At 31.7% G+C, this 12,669-nt stretch overlaps 1 protein-coding gene across 1 annotated transcript; it reads right to left on the bottom strand.

The window, feature by feature from the left end:
• Positions 1 to 516: 516 nt before the first annotated feature.
• Positions 517 to 12,463, bottom strand: LOC124365283 (gamma-interferon-inducible lysosomal thiol reductase-like). Its single transcript, XM_046821245.1, has 5 exons — positions 12,268 to 12,463; positions 11,134 to 11,265; positions 9,600 to 9,752; positions 3,328 to 3,471; positions 517 to 641 (listed from the first exon to the last, which is right to left on the bottom strand). Exons 1-5 carry the CDS (start codon positions 12,331 to 12,333, stop codon positions 543 to 545), a joined length of 594 nt encoding a protein of 197 aa, XP_046677201.1. The 5' UTR covers positions 12,334 to 12,463; the 3' UTR covers positions 517 to 542.
• Positions 12,464 to 12,669: the final 206 nt, after the last annotated feature.

Genomic DNA, 12,669 nt, shown 5'->3' with positions numbered 1-12,669 from the left:
GTATCACTCACATTCTTCCACATAATGAAGAATGAGCGCAGGTAGAAAAATTATCGCACGGCCAGGTCAGTTTTGAAAAGTAGGACAGTTAGTCCACGGCTGTCGGCGTGGACTAACTGTCCTACCCTGCAGAAAAGTGACGTCAGCCACCCTCGTCAAAACTAGGCGTGGACCTACAGTCCTACAATCAATCGTTCCTACTGCCGTCATTTTCGGTTGCCATGGCGACAGGAATGATTTTGGAACTCACCACTGTAATGTAATTTCTTCATAAATATTACGACATAGGGCAGAAGCTTTGTAGTCAAGTTTTTTTGCGTACTTTTGAAGTTAGTATTTAAGTATTTCACAGAATCAAGAAATGAAAAGAGTAAATTCCTTCATATTATTTTTTCTTCACGCCATTGTGTTATCATTACCTAAAATCTACCTTTTCCTTAAAAATAGGTGGTCGTGCGACCTTACAACGTTAACGCCAGTCACCATTGGTTAGATAATTATATAAATAGACACATATAAACAAAAAAATTTATTTTTATAAATCACGCCAGAGAACATATGTCAGAACTTCGTGTATATCTACACATAACTTCATTAAACTTCCCTCTCACTGCTTCATTCTGCTCTGTCGGTTTGTATACCTGAAACAAAACAAATGAAATTCTATGCAAACATTCAACCCTACATTTAATTACCGCTAGTTCAGGAATTTAGCGATACTTAAGTGCCAGGTGCAATTGCGTGCAGAGATTTTTACTGTAAGAATTTTTATTCGTTTTTAGCGATTGTAACGACTATTAATGGATATGCCATTTTAAATTAATTATTTACAGCAATTACCAATTAGGTTTATACACATTTCACATGTCAATCAGGTATATACAGTGCGGTACATATGTTTTTCATGTAATAAGTCTCTTATTAATTCCACAGTACAGCAATAGAAACAACACAAATTATCAAGAATTCAAATACGATACGGCTAATTTTATACTTAAAGCTGTTGCCACCTAAACAAAACGGTTGATAACTTTGAAACTCATTAACTTGGTTGAGAAAGTTGTTCACAAAATTAAAATTGCACATTATACATCAAGCACGATAAACGAATTAAAATGGAAACATGTAATATCTTGAACGTGGCAGTTAATGGGTTAAATATTTAATTGATTACCATTTCCATGCAACATAGCATATGTAACAAACTATATCGAATTTAGTAAGTGACTAATACAATTGTTACATTGAAAAAAATGTATGTCTGGATTGTCAGAGGGTATATCAAGTAGTCACCCCCCCCCCTTGAAATGTTGGAAGAAAATGTAATAAGAACAGTAAAAGTCAATAGGCCACAAATATATAAGGAAAAGTACGCTATAATTTATAGCTCAATACTATTAATCAACTTATAGCTATTTTATTACTTAATAGACAGTGCCTAATCCTAAATACCCCAACCATGTCAATCGGAGCCTGATCATGCAAGTTTTAACAAAATAACTACTTTCGTTGCATTGTGATCGATAGCCCATTAGTAACTTACTCCTTTTGGTTGTACTAACTAGTAAAATCGATGTTACTCCCAAAAGCTGAAGCATTATACAGGGTGTCCAAAAAGTCCCGGGTCAGTTAAATATTTTTCAAAATATTTAAAATAGAGCTACAAAGCCTTACACAAAGTTACTGGATGTAAAAATCTATTTTTACCCAAAACTCCGATCCCTCTCAGAAATAACGAAACTTATTATTCTACAACATCAATTAATTGTAAACAGTTTTGGGTTAGTTAAGTTAAAATCAAAAAGCTCATCAGTTTACTTTTTACATTAACCTAAGTTGCAAACTCAAGCCATCTTTGAACGGCTGTCATTTTTGACTCGGTTATCCGTTTGAGGTCGGGTTTGCGGCTCTGTACTCTACTAATAAAGCCCTTTTATTTGATATGCATATCAACCTATGCTTACATTTAAGAGTTTCTTCTGACTCCTAGCGGGCCGCCCCCTCTGAGGAAGTACCGGATCATTGAATATGTGATAAAATAGATTTTTATGTCCACTAACTTTGTGTAAGGTTTTGTAGCTCTATTTTAAATATTTTGAAAAATATTTAACCGACCCGGGACTTTTTGGACACCCTGTATACAACTATAATGTTTGGTTACTTTCAAACAATTCCCACTATTTCTTAAAATCTACGTATAAAATTTGTCAAAAAGTTATTATAATGAGACCTTCGTTACACGGTTGGTTCTACTGTTGTAGATAGACTAAACATGTTTGAGATTTAAAAAATCTTTATTAAGTATTAAAATGAGGAAAGTCCTACATTCAATGATCTCATTGGGCCTCTTTTGTGTGCAGTGCCCAACTTTACACTAATTACAGTAGAAGGCACGAAAGAGTGCAGTTGGCGGTGACCAATAAAATGGACAGGCCCGCGCGACGTTGCCGCAAGACACTACAACTACCGCCCGGTACATAGCGCTAAGGTTTAAACGGGGAACAAAATTGGCAACGTCGCTCAGTCCTCATTGGCTACCCCAAGGTCACGCACCAAATAGGCTCCTCCCTCAACTGCACTCTCTGGTGACTCCTACTGTAGTGGCTAGCCGTGACTTTGCCTACATGCGCAAGAGCAAGAGCGCACCCATGTGTCCTTAATTCACGGTATGTCCTATGTGTCGTGAGTCGTGACTGAATATTGTTTTTGAAGAAGCTAACGCCAATGTGTGTATTGTATTCTATTCCCTGATAGTCGTGGTTGTATCTTTTAACCGAAATGTGTTATTGATTTTAATTTCGGATTACGCGGCAAGGTATATTTTAGCCTACGATTGTGTATTTTTTTAGGTGTCAAACCTTAAAATATAGAGTAATACATGAAAAAATATATAAATATATTTTTTATTGCCCCACAACAATATTGCTGGTAGCAATGTTATAAACACTTAGAATTTTGAATGTTTTGCAGTACTTAATAATAGCCTATATTATTATAATGTAAAACTAACAAAATAAGTTTTCGTTTCTTGTAGCAATATGACCTACGTATATGGAACAAGGAAGGACAAACAACAAAACGCAACTAGGAAGAAGAAGAAAATGGACTTTGAAGGAGCTCGTGGCTATTCGCATATCTTATATAACAAAGGCAAATCGACATAATACTATCCATAATCTATGGGTATATCTCAGGATACAAACAAAATGTAAATTAATATTATCATAGTATAGCCTACTTATTTCCCTTTCCCATCTAAATGGGGAGAGAGATATCTTATTGTGCACCTTGTATATTAAACCCAGAGAACATTTGCTGTATACCTACTTTATTTATTACTACTGTTGGTACATAGTGGGAAATTCGAGTAGCGTAACTTTTTGCCTCTGCCTCTTTTTGGAGCTGTGTTCCTTCACCTGACTGCATGCAGGCTTTTACGTCCGCCCACGACAATCCAGTCTTCTCTGCACACTATACAACAGAATATGCGTTCAGATTTATATCAGACTTGCGTCAGATATTGAATACTAGAAACAGTAGGAATTACTGATAAAAAAGCACCAACTTAAAATTAATATTTGTGTTAAATTAGAGCTTTCATAAGAACGTAATGATACTAAAGTTACTAGCAGTCACCCGCGGCTTCACATGCATTTTCGTAGGCTTTGCACGTCTATGAGCACTTCTGGTTCGAGTGCATTATATTTCCAACGCCAATGTTGTGTTTGCCTTGTTGCCACATTCAAGGAAAATCTGTCAAAAAGTGTATGTTTGGGGCCATTGAAATTTAATTCGGTCTTAAAATTTTTTGTTCCATAGCTGATTTTGCTTTGTTTCCCAGACAAGAAAACAATATATACAATACACAGGTCGGAGAAACCTACTTATGTCAAAATACAACTAAGATGAGTTTTATAACAGTTTCTAAATTTACAGTAGAGGCTGTAAATACTCGTACTGCCTTAGAACTGCATACTTAATATTTACTAAAATGCACAGTTAAAAATATATATTTACTAAAGCTTTTAACCTTATTATCTGGATATTTTCTTACTGCTTTCCAAAGAGCGATTGAAGAACAAGATGAAATAAGAAGTGTTGTTACTATGAAGCTTACTCTATGCTTTCACACTATAAATGCAAACAAATTGAAATTATGGCCAAATGAATGTAAACATGTATATATGCTGTCATAAAACAATGTTTAAACAGAACAGTTGATTACATTTATTTAGCAGGCTCTTTCTATTAATATTTTGCAACTTTAGAGACCAAGATTGCGAAATATTAATAGAAAGACTTTTCATTTCTTTGCAAACCAGTGGGGCATAGCCCAGAATTTTCTTACTATTCCAATTTTTTGTATTTTTGAAATAAGAATATGCCTATATTCCTACCAGAAACCCTAAGAATATTAATATTGTATATTATTATACATAATTTTTTTAATAGATGCTGAAGACCGTGGGGTTACATGTTGCTTGTGGAAAACTTTTTATTGTAATAGATTGTACATAAAAGCTTTAATTTTATCAGGTAAAGATTTTATTAAATCATCATAATCTTTGATTCCGATTTGTCTACCATTAAATGACAAAATTTTGCTATGTGCATATGCTATTTGTTTAATTTTTATATTGGCCTAGATTTACGGAACTGTTTGGTTTCTGCATTGTCTTTTTTTAAATACATATAACTATTTCATTTTTAAACGAAGTTTTTATATATATTTGCAAGATATTAGTCTTGCTCAACATTATATTTAACTGTATATAAGTTTATCTGCTATCCCGCTGGGCACACTTGGATGGTTTGTTCTGCCTTTCAAAATGGATAGGGAAAAAATAGTCAAATATTAAAGAAATTTATTCTGACATACATACTTTATGTGGAACTATATGCTAATGCAAAATAATTATAAGAAATTATAATTTAGGAATAAAATTTTTACATCACAAACTAATTCAATAACTTTATAGGTTTATTTCATGGTCTACATTTTTTATGTTGCAAAATTTTTAGAGTGTACTTATAGGCAAGAGAAAGATTTGAAGAGTTAATTCTAACACTAGAAATAAAAATATCTGTTAAATGAAGTTTTATGTAGTTAGAGACAAAGACAGATTGTTCATAGATATTATCTTCACTTCAAAATAAATAAATAAATCTAAATGGAAATCCTTCAGACTAAAGTTTTATGGCAACTGTTAAGCTTTTATAGTTTTCTGCCAGAAATATTGAATACTCAACAAACAAATTCTGGGTGAAATTAGTGATTTGTAATGTTATTATGTGAAGTGAATTTACAAAGTAGCTTTTAAGAATGTCATACCTATTAATGAACAAAAATAAATACAATGGAAACCAAACAATGCAATCAATAAGCCCCTATGTATGGGCAAAGATTGATAGGAGTTGAGATAACTTACTGAGATACTTTATCTCCTTTCCCCAACAACAGTCAAAGTACAATGCAGAGTAACCAAAAGTAACCATTGGTGTAATCAGCCAGTGCCTGTTATTCTGATTATACCGATCCCTAAGGATATTTATTCCCTTCCTGAATTTCACCACCAGGAACATAAGAAGAATTGTGTAAGCTATTTTTAAGGGTAAAAATCCATATAAAGTTCCCTAATATCAATATTTTGGACATATAACTTAAAATTCATTGAGCAACAGTTTTCAAAGTTGTTTTTATTATCCTTTTCTATATCAAGACATTAAGTAGCAAATGTAGAAAGGGTTGATCTAATGGGAATATTGTTTGGCTCCAGCTCTTTCTCTTGGTGCACTCGATTGTGCACCTAATGAGACAATGAGAATGCATCTTCACCTAGATTACACAACATTTTTTAATCTAGGGGTCTCTGATGTCGAAAAGATGTTAAGTGTTTATTTTTAACTTCATCGTCATCTTTTTTTTTATCTCTTCAGACGTAGAAACTCCAAATTCCAATTTTCAAGTCTGTGACAACGTCAGATTCCAAGAGCTGCACTAAGAAAAAGGTGAACTGGAACTCCACTTAACATTCACATAATACACCCCTGTGGCAAAGATGACATCTTCGATGGAAGTGACTTTTTTACTAAAATTTTGACATTACGGACTTTAAAAAACTCAATTTGAGAAAATTGTAACTTCAAAACTTTATAAACATTAAATCTTTATGAGCTTTCATAAATTGGTTTTAAACTCTTAATTCTACAACAAATTCTTCAAAACTTGATAAATTTTAAATATATATAATTATTTTCGCCAACTCGATCAATTTCACCCTAAGATATAAATTTATTCTTCTTGAGAAATTTTATATATTTATTAATAATCAATTTAAATCCGTTGTAAATTTGAAAACAGTAAAACAGTCCTTTTCATTTATTGTTAACAAAATCAAATTAGTTTTCTTTGATCTAAGTAGTTACAGGTTAATTCATTGACCTAATATAAATTAAGCACGAGTAAATATAACATTTCTTGTGAGTAAATCAATTTCAAACCATACGTCGTTTTTTAGTTCGTATTGTTTTAACGTTATATATAGACACTGAAAAAAGGGTAATATTATAACCTATGTCATCAATACATCTGACATTTTGTTCGGCTATATTTCAAAAAGTTGACACGGAAGTTAAGTAATAATAATTTAATTACGTCAGTACAAAGTAATTATGTTAAACAACTTCAAAATTAAAATTAATAATCATTAACGTGTAATGTGCTCATTGGTGTAGATATGTTTGTTTCTTACGTGTATAAACAAAAATGAATGTTGCTCGTTGCTAAGCAATTTATATATTCTACTGCTTACACGGTAGAGTGTTGCAATAACAATGCCATTAGTACGTTTATCCAAGTTCATTATAAATGGCAGTGACGTAGTTAAACCATTAGTGTATTCTGGGTACTACTTTCCCTGGAACTGACAATCATTATAATGCCGATCTGAAATGCACGTGTTTTGAAAGTTCATATAGCAGATACATCAACACTACCACCACTATTTATACCATTTCAAATAGAAAGAATTTTGGTAACAGTGATATCACAATTCATAAATCATAAATCATAATATGATGGCGTCATAAATCTACGCCATTTTGAAAATTAGTAATATATCATGTTTATGTTGGTTTATAGCTTTGTTTTAGTCTATAATATGCTACATTTTAGTATAGTTTGAATACGTTTAGTGTAAAAATTATATATTTGGCTAAATAACTGGCTAAATATATTTAAAAAATGATCGTAACCATAGCAACAAACTTTAGTACATCCCACCACTTTTCAATCACAAAAAATGTTAAATTGGTTATTATTTTAGTTATTGCTTTGTAGTATATATAATAATTCTATAAATTTTAGAACATTTAGTGTAAGAATTATATATTTTTTTGTTTGAAAATAATCGTAACCATAGTAACAAATTCAGCCTGCCGTGGCAATATTGGCAATTTTTACAATATACTTAATTCTTCTTGAAGGCAACCTGGATACCATTATATATTTTATGAAAATATATTATAAAATGAAAAATAAATTAGCTATCTCAGGTTCTAATATTTATTATATTATAAAACTTGCCCAGGTGCAGTCCCATCGCTTTTCAAAAAAGAAAGAAATCTTTTAAGTGTCGTAATTTTATTGGTGGTGGATGCTTAATGTATACCATACCAGAATTATTTCCACATTTTCCCGAAAAAAATGTATTACACATATAGGTTGTAGTAACAATGTAATATTTTTTTAACTACGGGTGAAAAACACTAAATAATAACCTGCCATCTTAGAAAAAAATGACTGCCAGTTCCAGGATGTAGTACGCAGTTCATATTGTATTGCAATAAAATTGAATTGAATGAAAAAATGTAAATATATGCATACGTTGGATTCCCTTAACGTTGTGGCACATTATACTTACATTAATTAACGGAAGTAATAAAACAGGTGGTAAAAAATTAATATGACTGATCCATTAGCTCCATATTAAGTTAAATTGTAATTACTAACTGTCTTGGAAAACATGCCACATCACAATGTCAAGGTAGCCAACCAGTTTGAGGTATCTTACGTGCAGATATTTACAGATTCTTTACTAAGATGGGTTTTATAACAGCGTTTAAACAGTTTTTTAATCGATTAAATGGGTTAATTTCGCTAAACCAGAATATGGAGTAAACATTTGATAGTAACTTTGTATTTCCTATCTGCATTACACTGCTGATCAAGCGCTGCATAATTAATAGTCTCTAAAGTCTTAATGTAAACAAATGTTTTAGTCTCTTTGGTAAACTTCGGCTGAAAGTGCCAAAAGCTGTTTAGTGTCAGATCACATTGGATTATGTTTTATAAACGTTACCATTATTTCCTCAAATAAAAAAAAATATTTCGTGAAACTTTTTTACTTTTTCTTTCCGTAAGAACATTCCTCGACTGGTTCAACAAAAATAACAAAAATAATTGGCCGATTAGTTCAGCGTTTTCACGATTAGTGCTTATCAACACATTTAACAATTCATTTTTTTTAAGAAACTAGCTTAATTTATTTCTGAAAGCATTGAAATGATAAAATATTTCATAGTAAAATAAAAACTGAATTAAAACAACTAGTTCTTTATGGAAAGATGCAAACCACATCCTTACCTTTTTCATTTGTCTATAAAGAATAGGTTAAAAAGGATTCACAATAATAATCCTTGTTTGTGCTTTTAAACATAATTAAATGAACTTGTTATTTTCGTTTTCGACGTTTTCGTTAGAAGTTTTCGAGGACGGGTTATTTCCTGACTTTTTTTATTTGCTGTCGAATGTTTTTAATAATAATGGCAAAATCCCGTAATCGGGGTTTTTTTACGTTTAAGTATAACGATATATGTATGTAAGCTTTCCGATTCCGCACAAAATATGTATGTTCAATATGGTTTTTCAATGTTTTTCCGTGTACCCCAAGTGGTACCTAAAAGATCATTTACCTAAAGAAATTAAGCAGTCGTGCGCCCAACGGGATACACGATAGTCTAAGTTATATATTTAAACGCGGGACTACATTCAACAAATAATAAAGACAGGCAAACAATAAAAACGCAATAATGAAATTCATACCGACCGGGTAAACGACGGGAGTTGTGAAAGTTTATGTTTACCCGATGGGGTCCACGTCGTCGTGGACGTGTTGTGTGTGTAAGTGTACACTATTTCTTTTATTAAATTTTACATTCATTTAAAAATATACAGTTTTTTACTCTGTATTTAGTTTAAAATTTAAACAGCAATAAAGAGTAAAATTATTACACCTGTTTAAAATTATTTTGAGACACAGGTGAGTAATAAAATGGCTTTCTACACTTGGCTAAAGTCACAATGGTTTCAATAAAATTACCAAATTTCTCTGTATTTAAGTGCTAGTGTATGTGCATCATTGGATTCGAATGCATCAGCTTGAAAGAAGCTAATGAGCTGGCCAATTTAATAAAAATGTACAAATAGACAATAGTGAACAATATCTTTGTTGAAGCGTCTTCACCTCATTCTTTCAATATCTCAATATAAACTAAAAATAAGACAAAAAGCCATTGTAGATGTGTATTGGCCAACTAACCTGAATGCCGCCGTAATCTGGGTCACCCATGTAACAGCTGACGAAGTCCATCTGCTGCCGACTTGATAATAGATTTCTCATAGCACAGGACATCACCATATTACTTTTACACTCTTTTTCTCCATGATGACAGACAAAGCCGGATTCATTACTCTAACAGAGAGATAATATGAGTATTATGTATTGCTTAGGCTAATAAAGTTAATATAAATTTATATAACCCTATCACTACCAATCTCTGGCGTGATATTAATGGGCATGATTGCGTTAATTAATCTATTATTGAGCTAGAGCAAGAGTTGTTATAAAGTTTAGTACTATTTAAAAGAATTTACAGAAGTACTTGATTATTATATTGTTTGATACTTCATTCGATATGTTTGACAGTGTGACAATAGTAAGAAAACACATAAATTAGAATAGCTGCACCTTAATCTAAAGCCGTAAGACAGATGAGTATGTATCAGACCATAAATCCAGTATAATCCAATACAACATACTAATTAAAGGAAAGTTCTTGTTCAAAGTAAGCAAAAATCCCGAAAATGTTTGATCTAAAGTAAGATTCAATTTAAATAACAATTACTTAATTTTACTAGGCTAAATTACACTATCTATACTATACAAAAGCATACTTTTTTAAATAGTAATGCAGGAACTTGAACGAACTGTATGGTGATTTTATTTGTTTATAACCCATATGTAAGTGTCATCGGCACTGTCAATCTATTTGAGAAACGGTGGGGTGATTCAGCTTCTCAAATCTTCATTGCACTATCACAAATTGGACCATCTAACATTATCTCGAAACTTTTTGAATGATGTCTTGTATAAACATAGATTCTTATAATCAATATTCTATAACCAGAAGAACTCTTAAATTTAAACTAGGATTTTTAGACACAATTGTGAAAAACATTCTGAATTATTTAAATTTTTTAATTTAATTTACAGCAAAAGATATAATAATTATAATATAATGAAATACTATTATAGATATTTGTCGCTGTTAAATGTTATAATCAATTAACTTGTTACTATTTTTCATTATTTATTTTAGATTTCAACTCAAAAATAAACACATAACACATAACGCTAAACGCATTAAGAAACATGGAATTGTAAATGACAAAATTAAACAACACTAACATTACAGAGAATGAAAATGTTCAACCCGCTACCAAATTAGCCAAAACGCAAAGTTGTGACTGTACAAAATAAAACTGAATTGTGAGGCTCAGTTTGTAATGAGTAATTACTTTAACCAAAAGACAAAGTCGTGACTGCACAGTATAATTCTGGATTACGAGCTTCATTTTGTAATGAGTAACCAAATTAGTCAAATTAACCAAAATACAAAGTCATGCCTGTACAGTATAATTCTCAGTTTGTAGGCCTATTTAGTAACCAAATCAGGTTTCAACATGTAAAATAAACAAATTGTTGTAATATCTAATTTAGGGTATTCTATTTCAAGATAATATTTGTATTAAACTCTTTCATACTTTAAACTAATTTATGACCACATACGAACCCGTGCTTTCCCAAAAGGAACCAGCTCGAGAGTGCAATGCGTCTCCAACAAGGGCCAGACCGGGGCAAGAACGTTGCGTATGAACTTCCGACTGTCAGAACAGTGAGACTCGTACAGAACCGTCAGATTGCACTGGACATACAACATATAAAATTTACTTGTGTTACACATCAGGACATTTACATTTTGTACCATTACACATTACATATTAGTCATCTGCTTGGTAACTCATCTATTACGCTTTTACTCAACTATTTATTTTCACACTATCCAAAAGTTAGACAGTAGCTTACACAATTAATTATCTTATTATTTCTTTATTTTCATGATAATACTGTAGAATAAAGGTATAAGTATGTAGCCTGTTGTATAGGTATTTCCGGTACACACTGCGTCAGAATATTGCGTCAATTATCTTATTATTTCTTTATTTTCATGATAATATTGTAGAATAAAGGTATAAGCATGTAACCTGTATAGGTATTTCCGGTCCACACTGCATCAAATTATTGCTTTCACTATTAAAATCTACAAATATTTGGTAGATAAACGACTCTAGTCAATACGACGTTAAACTGAAGTTGCCAATAATAGGATACGTCTGTACAGGCGAGTTAACATGGGCAGAGCTTTATCGTGATTGGCTGAACCCAATATGACCGATACAACCAATAGTGATCAATAAGGCTTCTTTATCACAGTCTGCCTACTTTTTGACAATTTGACGCTTTCTTCTTCGTTAAAGCAACAATATTTTCGCTGTTAACTATTTCTAAGTTTTCTGTGTTATTTATCACTTTCATATCTATTGTATTTGATAATATTAGGAAATTGTAGCAATTATTTTTGTTTTGTGGAATTATATTGAACTTTTTATTTTGAAGTGTATTTTAACTTGCTGATTATTTCATATTTAATTTCCACAGATGTTAAAAAAGTTTCCATTTCAGTTCTCGATTTCATCCAGAGTAACATTATTTGTAAACTTAAATGCAAAATAATAGAAAGAGTGTAGTTGTACAATTATTAGTGGAGCTGATAAGAAAAACAAATAGGAGAAACGTAAGTAAGCACACGAATCACGAAAAAAAAAAAAAAAAAAAAAACACACAAATAATCGGAAATGTACTTTACCTGATTTGGAGTGAGTGCAACAGCGAATGTAGCTAGGAGTGCTACCAACCCTGTGACGGTCAGCATGACAAGTACAGTGTCCTCGGCACCATTATTTTAAAATTGAATCTTTTGTGTTTTAAAGTTGGTAGGATTACAAGGTAGGAGTACGCCAGACGAAGCACCAAATGAAGCGTAGCAGGCTTCATGCACAATTGTAAATCTATAGCTCATTTCATTCTTGGTATATCCTACATTCAGACAGACAATCAGATAGAAAACATTCTATAACAATAATTAAATTTACCGTAAACATTTGTGATTATTATATTAATACTTAATAAAGTGTGTCAAATACTAAAGTTCCCAAAAGAAAATACTGTACTATAAAATATCATAGAGAATAAAGTTATGACCGACTAC

The sequence above is a fragment of the Homalodisca vitripennis genome, chromosome 6, assembly GCF_021130785.1.
Source record: "Homalodisca vitripennis isolate AUS2020 chromosome 6, UT_GWSS_2.1, whole genome shotgun sequence".
Taxonomy (NCBI): domain Eukaryota; kingdom Metazoa; phylum Arthropoda; class Insecta; order Hemiptera; family Cicadellidae; genus Homalodisca; species Homalodisca vitripennis.
The sequence above is the reverse complement of the archived record's forward strand: the minus strand, read 5'-3'. Positions and strand labels throughout refer to the sequence as shown.

Bases quoted from the DNA above. Each gene is read 5' to 3' on its own strand.
- LOC124365283 (XM_046821245.1), bottom strand. From the start codon at position 12,333: ATGCTGACCGTCACAGGGTTGGTAGCACTCCTAGCTACATTCGCTGTT. The intron at 9,753-11,133 runs GTTCGTATGTGG...TCTCTCTGTTAG, and splicing joins TTCCTTTTGGGAAAGCACGG to AGTAATGAATCCGGCTTTGT. The intron at 3,472-9,599 runs GTTAGTTGGCCA...TCTGTTGTATAG, and splicing joins CAGATTACGGCGGCATTCAG to TGTGCAGAGAAGACTGGATT.